At 49.4% G+C, this 15599-nt stretch overlaps 1 protein-coding gene across 7 annotated transcripts in view; it reads left to right on the top strand.

The window, feature by feature from the left end:
- Nucleotides 1-15286, top strand: part of CDC25A (cell division cycle 25A) — a 137004-nt gene extending 121718 nt beyond the window's left edge. For 6 of the 7 annotated variants that reach the window (XM_069645882.1, XM_069645881.1, XM_069645879.1 and 3 more), the window contains one exon: nucleotides 13354-15286. In XM_069645882.1, the coding sequence (XP_069501983.1) occupies nucleotides 13354-13494 (141 nt within the window). In that variant the 3' untranslated portion in view covers nucleotides 13495-15286. The remainder of the gene's footprint in view (nucleotides 1-13353) is intronic. The other variant, XM_069645884.1, reaches the window with a different exon arrangement.
- The last annotated feature ends 313 nt before the right edge of the window (nucleotides 15287-15599 follow it).

Here is a 15599-nt window from a genome sequence, read left to right as displayed (position 1 = left end):
TTCACACAAGTGCTTGCGGGCCCAGTTCTCACTGGACTCTGATCTCGGCAGTGGCCAAGAAATAGTTGGGCGCGTCAACTTCGGCAGCATCCACTCCTGACAACGAGGGGAAGAAGTTGGATGCAATGGGATGGCGAGTTATCTACTCTGCTGCGACGACCATCAAGGCTGCCAACGCCCTTGCCATTGTGGTTCGCTACGACCGGGAGCTGTGGTTCAAGCTCACACCTCTGCTGAACATCCTCCCTGGCGACAAGAGGTCAGAAGCGTTGGAGATTTTGCAAGAGGGCAAAGTGACGTTGGACCATGCATCACGTTTACCAGACATCGCTGACGCAGGTTTCTGCCAGATTGGCAACAGTGCTTGCCTTTGTCGCTGTGGCTGGCTCAAGCCTACAAACTTTAGACGTGAGGCCCAGACAAGGGCTTTGGACATGCCCTTTGACGCAGACAAGCTTTTCGGGAAGGTAGGTGAGTCTCTACAGGCAATCGGCCCTGGGCACGTTCCAACAGCAACGGACCTATTGGTCAGGAGGAAAGTATCCCTGTTCGAAGGGTTACGGCAGGGTCTCCTTATTACTGCCAACCCTCCTGATCCTCGGTCCAGAGTACCAAAGGGGGGCTGCTCCAAGACCTTCAGAGGGCGCCGTCATTGCCAAGGACACCAAGGCGGCTCGTCTACCTCAAAGCTAGAATGAACCGGCCGTGATGACTGCTGCAGGCACCCGAGGCTAACGTGGGCCAACAGTCTGGTGAAAGGTAGCCCAATTTAAAGGGGTACCCTTTATTATACAAGTACCCCAATCACGTTCACACTAGATTAAAGTTCACCTCTCTAGGGAATTAAGGCCAGAAGTCTTTATCTTGCAAGGATAAAAAATTTAATCTTTACAGAGAATGAGGGACCAATGAACTCTGCTGCTGAACGGCATTCTGACCCTCATTGTTCCCAGCTCCTGCAGACTGGTGCCAAGCAGGAGCCTTGTATACTACACTGTAGCTCCTGTTTATCATTCTGCTATATTATAAACATTTTAAAAACACATTCCCATCATACTGTCCCTACTCTTATGTCCCATCCCCTTTCCTCCATATTGGTGTTTGGGCGTCCCTTCCAAGGGACGGGAGACAGAACCTTTTTCACCAGAAAAAACCTTCCCCCTTTAAGAGGTGCGCAGGGTGCGGCCCTGGGAGCATGCACTGCCCTGACTCCGCCCTCCAGCAACACACCTCTGTCCCCTTGTCAACAGGAACGGGCCGAATTCACCAGCGCTCCTGGATTTGGCTTCAGCCATGTAATTCCACGCGCGGATACTTTTCTTTATTATTCAGGTACTGTTCTTGGGCATCACGCTCCTCCCCAGTGCATGTCGACTTCCACAGGGTTCAACAGGTGTCCATCCTGTGTTGGGCTCTTCCCAACTTCAGACCCCCATGCCCTCTGTCCAAGTTGCCTTGGTCCAGACCACGTTTGGCAAGATCGCTGAAGAACAGACTAGCCAGGTGGAGTGAGCTCTTGGAGTCTCCTCTAGGGGACCTCAAGAACTTTGAGAAACATCGATCCAGGCCGAAGGTAGGTTCTATTTTCATTGCACCCTGCAGGGGAGACTCCTTCCCAAGGATCTGCCAGCACGGGAGGGGACCGCTCATGTCCTTGTACCAGCACGTGCACTGAGGCTGCTCCAGCTACAGGCCGAGGGATCCCTGGATCCTCCCAGTGGTGTTGGACAGGAAGGTTCTTAGTACCAGCAATACGTCCGAGGGGGGGCACCTAAACCTAGCTTCACCAGCCCCTGGGCTGTGGGTGTCGCACCTACTGGGTCTATGCCCAAAGAGCAGGGTAGGCCTCGCGATCCAGTCTTGGAGGAGGCTAGGCCCAGCGAGCCGAGCAACACGTGGCAGGCAGCACAACAAAATAGCCAGTCACCAGTCTGTCATGCCAGGAGGACCATCATCAGCCAAGGCCTTCCACGAACGTCTTGCGGGGCTTGTTGGGAAGAATTCTCATGTGCCAATTCCTCCCACCTTGGAGCCCTCCAGCTCTTTTGCTAAACTTTGGTACTTTGAACCTTTTAATTCAGTTTGTTTTCTGTTCGTTCCTTTTTGGTTATGGAGTTTAAACCATTACATAGGCATATTTTCATTTGTCACACAGCACCCTCGGTGCAGTGGCACAGGGAAGCCTTTCAGGCTTTCCCAAGGTTTAAATACCTTCTCTAAGATAAAGTCAATTTCACTTTACTTTGGGAAACAGTTTACTAGTCTCTTAAATTCCTAAACCCAGCACACCCTCTTACAATAGTGCTGGAGGGGTTACTTAGTATCCCCTGTGTCTAGATACTCATGTTGCAGTCAAATGCTACCCTTTCCTCTCAGAATGGCTGCTGGCAGTGGTTTTACAACAAACTACCATATTTTCCTGACCCCGAACTATTTGTAGCTCCGGTAGTGTTAAATTGCGGGAGCCATGTTTTTCAAGATGGTGTCTGAGCCCACTTTGTTCAAACGGGTCCTGGTCTTTTTTCGCCATTTCTTTTTGGAAAGGTCCTAGAGTTTCTCGCGTGCCAAACCAGGTTTGGTCCCTTTATTCCTTTGCCGGGTTTCAGGAGTGAAGACCGCCTCTGGCGCACGAGTGTCTGGGGTGGACAGGAAGTGAGAGAGGTGCCCGAAACGCCCTGTGCTTGGTCTCCTAGGAGACCCAAATGCACTCTGTGGTGATTGGTTGGCTGACAGTCCGACAAGGACAGCCACCCTGCTGGGTGAGTGACAGCTAGGCTGGAACGAATGGGGGAGAACTGAATAAAAGGGAGTCTCTTGGCTTGGAAGGCATAGTCAACCACTGGAACGAAAATAACTGAAGACTAGCTGGAAGAGGACTCCTGAAACTCCGGTTTGCCAAGTTAATCTTGACGGAGAAGCCCCTGCAAAGGCGACTTCTCCCTTTGAGTTGGTGGGACCAATCAACTAGACCATAAGCCACCTGGACACCTTATCTTGGAGCTGGTTATATTTTCCTCAGTGCTGCAGGAAACCGAATAACATGGGAGAGGGACACCAGTTTGTATGCTTGACTTACAGCTACTGTACTCGAAGACTTGCCAGTTGTGAGCTTTTTGACCAGTCCCAGTGCAGGAAACCCCGACGTCCTCACTTTGGTCCCACCAACTGAGGCACAGGAACAGTGAGACCTGCAGGTTCTCCAGCATGGGGTCTGGCATGGATTCACATGCTCATGAATATTCCCCGTCAGGCTGGGAATCCTCAGTAAAGAGAAAAATCAGTTTTTCATTTCTGAACTGTCTTTTTCCTAACAACCAATCACTGGTCTCTGGGTCATACTGCCCCATCCAATGACTGCCCTCTAACTAAGCCCCTCTGCAGCCATATTCAGATTTTTACCACATGTTCAAGTGTTGGGAGTCCTCGTGCTATAGCTCTCGAGCTTTTACTGCATATTTTCAAAATTCTCTCAATTTTTGGTTAAGCTCCCCCGATCCATCATCCGTTTGGGCACCTGTTTTTGGAAGCTTCTATGCCCCTCAAGGGTGACTTCATCAAACTTTGCTTCTTGGAAGATTCCTGAGGCCGCATGGACATGGCCAAAGATGAGGGAGACTCGACACCTCTGTTCAGGATCTGCCCAGGAAGTGGACTAAACATTTTCCTGGAGGATGGGCACTCCTGGTGCCTTTACTGCCTACACTCAGACAAATTGTACGTGGAGGAGGTCTGTGCTTTCTACAAGGACGTCCTCCTGCACCATGAAGGACCGTTGCAAGTGGCTCGCCGAGTGGCTGGAGACTAAGAACCCGGCGGCAGGTGAGCCCCGGCAACATACTTCTCCCAAGAGGAAATCTTAGCAGTTTTCTAAGACCTTGAAGGGCGCTCCGGCGACAAGGGCCCAACAGAAGGCAAATCACTGCAAGTCTGCAGGCACCTAGAGTGCCGTTGGTACGAGCTCTGAGGCAGCCAGGCTGGGCGCAGCATCGCTGACGCCGTCCACCACGAGCCAATGCTCTGGCTCAGCGAAGAAAATGGAAGTCTGAGCACCCAGGTAAGCTTCTGGACAAGGCCCGATCGACTCCGGAGAAAGCCAGAGGGTGCGGGGGGGTGATGTGCTGACCCGACGGTGAAGGCCTCAGACTCACCCAAGGTTGTGAAGGCCCGGGTTCACCAGGCAAAAACATCTGAGGGAGTGGTGGCATCCCTAGCGAAGCCGCGGATGCAGGTTCCCAGGAGACATCCACCAAGACGAGTTTCCCTGCTTGCCCGGAGGGAATCGTCCTTTCTGCCCATTGATAAGACTCCCATGATGCCGATCTCCCCAAGACAGTTGCCCCTGGCTGAGAAGAGGGGGTGGGCGGGGCGTGCAGTGGTCCAGCTGGACTTGCAGATCTCTTCCGAGGAGGAGCTTTCAAGCCTGACAACAGTGCCTGAGAAGGTTGTCGAGGCCAGGTCCTACGGGAAGGACCCAGATGTGGAGAGCGACTAGGGAACAGACTAGCAACGGCAGGGCGGTGAGGAACCAGATACCATGCCACTTCCAACGCTCCCGTCGCAGCCGCCCCACCACCGACTGGTCGGAGGACCTCCTACAAGCTCTGTACACTGAGATACGTCCAAGGTTGCCCATGCCTCCGACGAGCGATCCAGCGCCTGGACCTTCAGAGGATCCACCAGCTAAGGTGAGACTAGTCCATCCTCTGCCGTACCATCCCTCACTTCATCCCCTCCACTGCATGACGAGACGGAGCCGGTGATGATGGAACAGATCTCCTGTTGCTGCTACCCAGGGCTTCTCCCCCCGCCCCCCCGAATCGACCCCCCCCCCCCCCCGACGAGATCGGCTCCTTCAACGCCATGATCTCTAGGGCCAAGGAGCTGTTGCAGCTCAACCCTGAGGAAAACGGGAAGGTGGGATTCCTTTAGCAACGAGAGGCCAAGAGGAAGACTGTGCTCTTGATCCCGCTGTTGGACGACATTTGGGACAAAGGGCTGTCCCTCCTGAAGAACCTGTCCTCGGCAAAGAGACCGGTACCAAGAAGAAATACTGGGTTCCAGAGACTGCACCAAAGTCTCAGAGCGCAGCCGTCCCTGGACTCTGTGGTCGCAGCGGCCAGAAGAAAATCTGCAGGGTTGGTGGCATCGACCACTTCCCCGACGGCGAGGGAAAGAAGCTAGACTCCATGGGACAAGTCCTCTCGTCAGCGACGACAACCATTAAGGCAGCCAGCACTCTCTCCATCGTGGTCCGCTACGACAGGGAGCTGTGGTTTAAAATCGCTGCTCTCATGGATTTCCTCCCAGACAAGAGAGCGGAGGCCCTTGAAATCCTGCAAGAAGGCAGTGGCATCGGACATGCCATGGTGGCCACAGATCTCGCCGACACTGGGTTCTGCCAGATGGGCAACAGCTTTTGTCTTCGTCAGCGTGGTTCACTCAAGGCCACCAACTTCCGTCAGGACGTCCAGACAAGGGTATTGGATATGCCCTTCAGGGACAACTTTTTTGGCAAGAACGTGGACAAGTTGCTGCAGGCCATCAAGGCAGACACCAAGATGGGCCGTGCCCTGGGCACACCATCAGCGATGCCAGTCCTTTCGGGCTTCCGGAGGCAAATCACAGGGTGCCTCCAGCTTTTCTTCGTACCGTCAAGCGGCCCGTTCTTCATCCCAGGAAGCCTTACAGGTGCCGCAGCAAGGTTGGAGGAAATCGTAGTTGCCAAGGGGCCTGGGTGGTACGGCCTTAGCGAAACAGGACTGAACTAGCCGTGACTTCGGACCCCCACACGAGCACCCAGGTGGGAGGTCGGCTGACGAACTTCATCAGCATGTGGCGGTCATCTCCACTGACCGCTGTGTGCTGGATGCCCTGGCCCACGTACACCCCCTGGAGTTCCAAAGGAAGTGTCCCCGGTTTCCACCTGTGGCCAGGAAAGAGAACCACGTTCTGCAACTGCTTATAGAGGTCCGAGCGATCCTGAAAAAGGGCGCGATAGAGGCTCCGGGGCTCCAAGTATACTCGCAGTACTTTCTCGTCCGAAAGAAGACAAGCGGTTGGCGACCCATTCTAGATCGCCACTGCCTCAACAAATCTAGTTCTGGATGGTCGCCCTTCAGCACGTGCTGGGACAGCTGGAGGAAGATTTCCTGTCGTTGCTGGACTTGGAGGATGCTTATTTCCACATCCCCATCCACAAAGGGCATCGAAAGTGTTGTCCTTGTATCACGAAGCGCAGAAACTATCAATTCAAGGGTCTTCACCAAGTGCCTAACACGGTGGCGGCGCAGCTGCGCCTGCAAGGGGTCCACGTCTACCCTCTATCTGGATGATTGGCTCATCTGAGCGAAGTCAAGGGAGCTTGTTGTTGAACACACAGCGAGGGCTGACCGCCTGCTCACGGAACTGGGGTTCTCGATAAACTATGGTCCTGCTTGGTGCCATTGCAGGACACGGGTCCTGGGGTCCAGGCTCAACAGTGGCGCGCCTGGCCTCACCGTATGAGGACATGATGGACCTCACCCTGGCAACTTCCATGGTCAACAGCCGTTGTACCTTGCCCAGGATGGCCTTTACCTGCTCGGCTTGTCATGCATCTAACTTGTTCGGCAGTGCAGGCTTCAGATGCGACTGCTGCAGGAGTTCCTCAACGCCCGTTGGATACAGTGTCTGGAAGCTTCGAGGACAAGATCGCACTCGAGACATTCCGTCGAGCGATTCGGTGGTGGGGCGTCGAGGCGCATCTAGCGGCGGGCCCAGACTTTCAGACCCCGGGACATCAGGAGACAGTGATGACATACGCCTCACTGGAAAGCTGGGCGCGCACACCGGAGATCTCCACGCAAGAGGCCTTTGGCTACCGCAGGAAAAGTCGTTGTACATCAGCGTTTTGTAACTCTGGGCTGTCAAATAATTCCTTCTGTCCCTCAAGGGCAATGTGGTGCGGGTCTTCACCGACAACACCACCACAATGTTCTACATTCAGAAGCAGGGGGCACCAGATCCCCGGCCCTCCAAGGAAACGGAGGATCCATGGCACTGGGCTGTCGCCCAGGCGATGTTCCTGGTACCCTTTCATCTGGCAGGAGTGAAGAACACTGTTGCCGACTCACTCGGCAGGGAGCTGTGCTCTTGCCACGAGTGGGAGCTGCGGCAAGTGCCAGAGATTCACCAGCAGGTTTCCCCAGCCGGGGAGCATGGCGGGGATGCGTTCACCTGGGATGGGCTGTTCCTCTATGCATTTCTGCCGTTGCTTCTGCGACTCATCAGTCAACTCAGACGGTCCCGGTGCAGGATGATCCTCGTTGCACCAGAGTGGCCGAGGCAGATGTGGTTCCCGGACCTTCTGGACTTGGTAGCATCCCCTTCAGTCAAGCTTCTGGTGAACGCAGTTCTTCTAACCACGGAAAGAGGCGCGATTCTGCATCACGACCCAGGGTCGCTGAACCTGCATGCCTGGCTCCTGCAGCACTAGAGTTCGGAGGGTATGAGATCCCAGCAGACTGCAAGGAGGTACTTGCCAAGGCTGCTTCGACTTAAGTGCTAATGACCTAAATGGAAGAGGTTCACCGTCTGGTGCTGTGCACAGAAGATAAACCCTCTATGGATTACAGCCCCTCAAGTGTTGCCGTACTTGCTGTTGCTGGCCAAAGCGGGGCTGGCGCACACCTCCATCAAAATTCATCTGGCGGCCATCTCCCGCTATACCAGATCTCCGGGGCGGTCGTCGCTGTGGTCTCATCGCCTGGTTAAGGAGTTCATGAAAGGACTTTTCTGCTCGTTCCCGCCGGTGAAGTCTCCGACCCTGGTGCTCAATGTGGTGCTGACAAGGCTCATGGGTCCTCCGTTTGAGCCTCTGCATTCGGCACAGTTGAAGTTCCTGTCGTGGAAGACTGTTTCTTGTGGCCATCACCTCCGCACGACGAGTGGGAGAGATCCAGGCCCTCTCCTGTAAGCCTCCGTACTTGACATTCCACGAAATGAGGGTTGTGCTGAGGACGCACCCCTCCTTCATGCCCAAGGTGCTGTTGGACTTCCATCTCAACGACCCCTTGGTGTTGCCGGTTTTCTTCCCGTCGCTGGCTGAGAGGACTTTGCACTCGCTGGATGTGGCTAGAGCGCTGAAGTTCTATGTAGACCGCACAAAGTTTCGGAAGACATCGCAGCTGTTTGAACTTTGGCCCTGTGCACCAAGGGAATGCCCTCTCCAAGGCTTCCATTTCCAGATGGCGCTCCTGCTACATCACCCATTGTCGTCGGTTGGCAAACCGACTGTTGCCTGGCCGTCCGCGAGCCCATTCGACCAGAGCGATCGCTGCAACTACGGCATTCCTGTCTGATGTGCCCCTGCTGAACATATGCAGGGCTGCCACGTGGAGGTAGACGCACACCTTCACAAGATTCTACTGTGGTGACCGGGATGTCAGGGAGGAGTCCAGAGTCGGCCAAGCAGTGCTGCGCAACCTGTTCGCTTGAAGGTGAGGCGGTAAGAGATGCTTAATGTTGAGCCTTGCCACCTCCTGTGGTTGTGCATGTGTACTGCTATGTATGTATTTATTCATGAGCGTGTGAATCCATGCAAGTTACTTGTAACTGTTGTTCTCCAGCATGGGTCTGGCATGGATTCTGTTAGGACAGTTTTTCTGAAGTCCAACTAAGGGCTTAGTAAAACCATTCAACCGAGGCAGTACAAGACTCCACTCTTAGTATAAGGCTGTACCACCTGAGTATAGGGTAGCGTAGACAGAGCAGCCAGGCTTATCTTAGGAAGGAGAGAGGGCAGTAGACGCAGTACAAGTGAAATTGTAATACAAATTCAAAAAAACAAACACTATGTATTGTAAAAAAATAAAGGATTTATTTAAATACAGGTAGGCCCAGATAAATCTAGGGGTAAGTACTAATACATTATGTGAAATCACAGTATAAAGACACAACACTATACTTGAAATCCAGACCCAAGTATAGACTTTATTTGGAACACCTAACCGTAGTTCCAGGGAAGCCAAAACCTTGTCATATACATTTAGTATAGGTCAAACCTATTCTTGGGGAGTAGAAGACAATGGTTATTTTCAGATTGCATTCAGTAATACAGGGGAGGTAGGCACTTCCAGTTGTACAGTGACTCTTGGAACAAATCACATAGTCAACTGGACAATACTTTTGGTGAATAGTGAAACACTTATCCTAGGTGCAGTAAAAACCTAGAACTACTTTTGTCATAAGTTATACTAGGGGAGTAAAACCCAAGGATGTAATGTACCATTACAGATGCTCTTGAAATCTGGAACCCCAGATTGAGGTACGCAGTAACTGTTAGCTTGTGTTAGCTGTGTGCCATCCACAATAAGTTGAGTACACCCCACATACTTTAACTTCACAGTTAAGGGGAAAGTAAAACCCAATGTCACTTTACTGAATAGTTATTCTAGGTAGGCAACAACCTAACGTAGACTTAAGGACAGGCTAGCAGCAAGTCAAGGGAAGCAAGACCCATTAGGCAACAACCTAATGTAGACTTATTAAGGACAGGCTAGCAGCAAGTCAGGGGAAGCAAGACCCATTTTGGGGGACACTCGTAGCGTTATCTTAATAGGAATATACCAACAGTTGGACACTCATACAATTACCCTACAGGAATAATCTGGTGAAACCAACACATTACTTTTGTAAACCTAATCACAGGAAGTAAAATACCTTCACATCTACTTTCTATTAGACTGGCAAAACAGTGGCTAAGGAAGAAAATGTTAACCATTCTTTTGAATAGTGCTTCACACATCCAAGATCAGTAAACTTTTGTAACTGTTCACCCTTCGAATTAGTTACCAACCAACTCTTTACAACTGAAACACTTGATTTTTTAATAATTCCCAATACCTTCAAAGTCTTTCCCTTATTCTTGGAGCATGAGTGTTAACAGTGGCAGAAAGGGGGCGGGGGGTCCACTAGGACTAGTGGCCAACAGGCAGTGTTGGAACAAGTTCTTTAGTAGCAAAAGTCAGTTTCTTAGGAAAACTGGACAAACGGGTGAGTACTTTACCTCTAGAGTTAGAAGAGGGTCCAGAGGCTTCACAGAAGACACCCCAGCAGGATTCTAGCAGTGGGGCTGGGCGCACTGGATGCGGGACCTCCCAATCACAAACACCCCAGGACTACACAAATCCCAAAAGGCTTAAGGTAAGTATATACCCAAGCCAACACAGTACCTCGGCAATGAAGAAGAGATTTCGGCAGGAGAACTTCAGGGACAGCAGCCAAATACCCGGTCAGTGAATTCCTTGTCCTAGAGACTGAACACAAGACCTCATAAGGGACTTTGCAGCAGGGATCGGTGAAGAAGGCTTAAGGTGAGATTTCCCTCGCGGCTGAATGCATTTCTGCGGATTTGGCCCCTTTTCAAGGAGCACAGAAGAAGACAGAATATTGCGGTTGAATTCTCATTACAAAGGTCCAGTATGCCCACGAAGTTTCAGCAACATTCGGAATTCAGAAGACCGTGCACCACACAGTGGCTGGAGGTGCCAGGGTATTGCAAGGTCGCAGCAACCCGTGGGATGGCTCGGAATGCAGGTCTTCAGTCCAGTGGGTCTCGCTAGGCTCCGGGTCGTCGTTTTCGGAGACCCCAGGTTGATTGGAAGAAAGGGCTACAGCAGGCTCCGGTTACACAGCAGGCTCTCCGGTTGCTGGAAATCTCTGCCGCTTTTCTTTAGTCATCCTCTTCGGTTTTCTGTTCCAGTGGTCGACATGACTTCAGTTTCCAGTATTTATCAGGAACTACAGCACAACCTCTTCATTCTCTCCCCGCATTTTACAAAAAGGGGCGTCTGGACAACCAATCAGGACAGCCAGACCCCCACTGGGATTTGTCCCAGGTGAAGCAGGGTGTAAGACAAAGGATGGGGAAGTTTTGGACTCCTCCCCCACTTTCTGTGCTTACAGACTGACTGGAGCCTGGGCCGGGTGTCCAGAGGACTCCCGCCGAAGACAAAAATCACACAAAGGAATTGCCCCCTGGATGTCAGGGGAAGGAAAGAAATGAAAAACACTAAAATGGCAGAAAAAGATAACCTTGGCCATTTTGGTCAAATGAGCACCCTTGGGTGCCTTTTCTGCAGCTGTGTTCACAGCCCACGGTAAAGGTGCACCAACATAGTAAAAGGTTTCACTGCACCAGCCATTAAAGGTAAGCTTGTCACTGTAACAGACTTGTTACAATGTATCGCCTTTCACATAAACTATCTCCCCAGCACTCCACTTAAGGTGGGGTGTGCTGGTTTCACCTAACAAAATGTAAAAGGAGCCAAAGATCCTTTCTACCCTTGAACTGTAGTTAATTCAAGGTTAGCACAAGAAAGTTAAATGGGGAGCTCCTGGGGCAACCCAGCAACAGGCACTTATTGCCAATAAGTTATTAAACATAACTTTAACTCTTTATGGGTGTCATTTTTAAAACTCTCCATAGTATCTTTTTAAAGGTTCCCACTCACTGAGGTATTGAAAAATATCCCACTAGAAAAGCAAAAAGTTCTGGGGTTGAACCAGGAAAGGAAGATTTACCAGCTCTGTGGAAATCTTACCTAACAGATTCACATGTTAACCCTCCCGCCTACCCCTCTGCGGCTGTTCTCTTGGTCCTACTGCCACTTTACGTGCTACCAAATCTGAAGATGGCTGCCAGAGGAGGGGCCAGAGGAGGGGCTTAGGTAGAGGGCAGTCATTGCCTGGGGCAGTATGACCCAGAGACCAGTGATTGGTTGTTAGGAGAAAGACAGTTCAGAAGTGGAAGTGAAACTGATTTTTTTTTTTTTCTTTACCGAGGATTCCCAGCCTGACTGAATATTCATGAGCAGGTAAGTAACTTGTTCCATATTAAGCATTTTGCTTGAAGAAACTTCCTGTTCCCTCCATCAAAAAAGCATTTACAGAAACTATCACAAGACCTTTTGTGCCACCTATGAGTGTTTGACTGTTAATCATGGATTGTTTACTTTGGATTTCTAACCAGTTTTTTAAACACAGAAAATGTGTGCAAGCTTTAAATCCACCTCTTCCATCTGAGGAAGAGGCTGCATAGACGCGACCCCAAAAGGGCTCTAAATGGGTTGGTCCTTGATGGAAGATCAACTGTTGGTTCTACCAGCTTGAAGACTGGCAAGGGCATAAAGCAAACCATTTCTTGATAGGATAGTGCTTTGTGAATGCTTAGCTAAGGTGGGTAAGCTGATTCCTGGGGGCTTCAGTGCACACCCAACCAGATGTGTGGCAACTATTTCAGCTCTTCAGAGGGGGGGGCGGAGGGGGGAGTACCTTCAAAGGATCCATCGGGCTGCAACATGGTCTATACATACATTCGCTAAACACTATTGCCTGAACACAGGATTTGCAATTTTGGCAGCGTTGTCCTCAACTGGTGATGTTCTGATTGCCTTTGAGTGTGCTCCTTCATGATAACTGGGAGGACAAAGTCCATTAGAAGAACAAATGAATTTCCCCTGGTAATCTTCTTTCTGATGGTTGTTCCTCCCACGGATTCCCCAATGCCTTCCTAGCCTACCCCACGGTTCAGGTACTTCCTCCTCATTTTACTATGAATCCTTGAACACTTGTGCATCCACTCTTTTATCTCTAATGCAGCTGTGCTGGGGGAAAGAGCAGAGGTCATGGGACGCGGAGTGCACTATTTGCATCGTTTGTGACTGCCGTCAGTAAAGACAGCTTGAAGATCCCTGACACGGTGCCCCATGCTGAGGAAACGTCTTACAAGAGAGCTGCTAAGCAGAAAAATATATGTAATATGAGGACTCCATGGGAGGATCATGTATCAAAGAACATAAGTGAAGAACTTACCCCTGGCAAAGTAATTCCAGCCCCGCTAAACTGTGGTGGCACTTTCCATGGATGTTCGAATTTCCATTTATTACGATGCAAAATTAAACGGTTTTAGGCCTGTCCATTCACATGCCTTAACGTGGGCCTTGCATGGTAAAGCAGTAGCCAAAGCTCCAGAATTTGACCGCCACTTGTATTACAATGTTTTTGCAGTGAAGAGGTCGCTGTAGGTAAGAGGGTAGTCGGATCATGCGATTAACTTGAACATCTTTACTTGAGCAATGTTCATGGTGCTTAATCTGGCATGCAACGTTTTTATTTTGGGTGGGCACAGCCTTCTGAATCAGTGATGCAATGCAGGGTGTTGAGAATGTACCATACTGATGCATTGGTCTGATATGTTTCCAGATTTGTCCTGCTCCTTGCCCTGTTTAAAATTAATTAAAAGCAATTGGGAAACAGAAGATATTTAAAAATGCCCTTTGACTTAATTTTTCCATTTTTAAATCTATCCTCCAGACCTCCTGTGAGCCACAAAGTTACCGGCCCATGCATCATGAGGATTTCAAAGAGGACCTCCGAAGATTTCGCACAAGGAGCAGAACATGGGCAGGAGAGAAAAGCAAACGTGAACTGTACAGTCGTCTCAAAAAACTGTAACCCGTGACAAACTGAGGACATTGCACATAAGTGTGACTGCTGCGAGAAGTTTCATTTTTGCCAAGTGAAATGATCAAGTTTATGGAAACTTTGAATTTAAGCGGCAAGAGAAACCATGTTAAACCTTTTTAGATGTACAGATGTCTCAGGCATTCACAAATGTATTTTCCATCAACTTGATAAGATTTGCATCTTATCGAATACCTGCAGTGTCTGAAGGTTTGGTTTTTAATGGAACTTTTGAAATAATTGCCCATTGGATGCCAGCTCTGATCGCAGTTTTTGTGAGCTGCTTGTTCTAGAGTCGCAAAATGCTTGAAGCCAAGTCTTGGCTGTGAAGCGTTTATAACCTGCATTGACAGTTTGCCTTCTGTAGAAGGTGGCCTTAGTCATTCAGAAGAAAGCAGTTTTGGGTCTCTGCTTAAAGGCCTCTGTTGGCTGTTTTTACTTCAAGATAATTTGTTCTCAATTACCTGCTATGGTGAATTTGCTTGGAATGAATTGCTCATTGGCGTGACCAATCAACTTTGCACCTCAAACTGCCCATCTACTCCGGTTTCTAAATACTTGTCCTCTTTAGCTGGGTCTATTGAAGGCTAGGTTGCACAATTTCCCTCCATATCAGGATGTAATGGGCAGATGGTCTCCATATATGGCCTGGAATTCCAGTTGGCAAAGCACTTGACATAACGTTTCTAGCTGTCTGCACATGACAGAAGGCTCGTTGACTTTATTTTATTCTTTTATACTGCTACAAACGTTTACTGTTTTTTTTAAGGATTTTAAAACTGCTCAATCCACTAAACCTATTAGAGCTCTTCTACGCAATTTCCGAAGTAAATCTTAAACTTGTACTTTTAACCTTGGTGGTTAACTGCCTGTTATGTGATGGCTCAGTTGTACACCATCTTTTATGAAATTACGTATGTTAAAGTCGTGTTGCACATGTTCCCCCTCATGCTATTTTGACTATGCTGTCAACCCCTAGCAAAATGTTCTATAATTTCTCGTCGCTGAGAGATTTTGGTTTTGAATCATTGATTCATGTAATACTTTTGAAAGCGTATGTTAAGTTTTACATTGAGCTTTTTGGAAGCGGCCATAGTGGACCCCTACTTATTTCACGTCTAGTCATTCGTTTTGGTAATTATAGCAAGGCGTGACGTGGTGGTTGGCAGGTTACTCTGTAACCATGAAGGGACAGCTTTGTAAACCATGTTATGATGGTAGTCTAGTGTCAGCGTTTGGAAACTCATGTTCCCACACCTGTAAAGCTAGTGCTAAGAAATGATCATATTGAGGGATTGCTTCTTTTTTTTAATTTAGCAACCTTCGCTTGGGAATGATTTCCCGGTTTTGCCAGAAACTGTCCCCTCTACCACTGCAGTCATAAAGATCTGACGGTTTCTGGAACAAAATGGTACAGGAACTCAACACATATTGAAACTGGTTGCAATGTGTTTTGACATTGTAGTTACTGGATTCAAACATATGGGTTCTTGTATGTTTTGCTGCTTTGGACAAGGGAGGGGGAGGGTTTAAGGTTGGTATGTTCCCCACAGTGGGTCCCCCCTTTTTGCTCTAATTTGGGTAAATTAACATGGGCCACAGAATTCAACCCAATCCTAGGTTGGTGTACTTCTTGCACAGCAGATATCTGGACTCTGAGGGGGTTGGGGGCAGAAAGTGTCAAGCTGGATTCAGAGTGGAAAGGTTTTCTAATGTTGCAAGTCCTGGGTATGTTTGTGAAAACATTTTGCTGGCACAGGAAAATAAACAACTTTAAACCCCCCATTTTGTTTCTTTTGTAAATGGTGATGCGCGTAACATTTCTCTTACTTTGCAAGGTGTTGAATTCCACTTTCTAAGGGGTGAATATATCTGCTGTATTATCTTCTGCAGTGAATGTGGCATCAACTAATTGTTTTTAAATTGAAATCTACAGCAGGCTGCTTGGATATACATTTCTGGTGTCGGAATCGGGCAGGAACATTAAAAAATCCATCTCTTCATAGCACTTTAGACTCCTTTGGTGAATCTGGAAAAAAGCACTCTGCAGGACTGAATTGCTGTGCTCCACAATTTGCTAATTTACTGGGCCCCTC

The sequence above is a fragment of the Ambystoma mexicanum genome, chromosome 2p, assembly GCF_040938575.1.
Source record: "Ambystoma mexicanum isolate Mex_15411 chromosome 2p, UKY_AmexF1_1, whole genome shotgun sequence".
Lineage (NCBI taxonomy): Eukaryota > Metazoa > Chordata > Amphibia > Caudata > Ambystomatidae > Ambystoma > Ambystoma mexicanum.
Note: the sequence above shows the minus strand (reverse complement) of the source record. Positions and strands in the feature narration are given on the sequence as shown.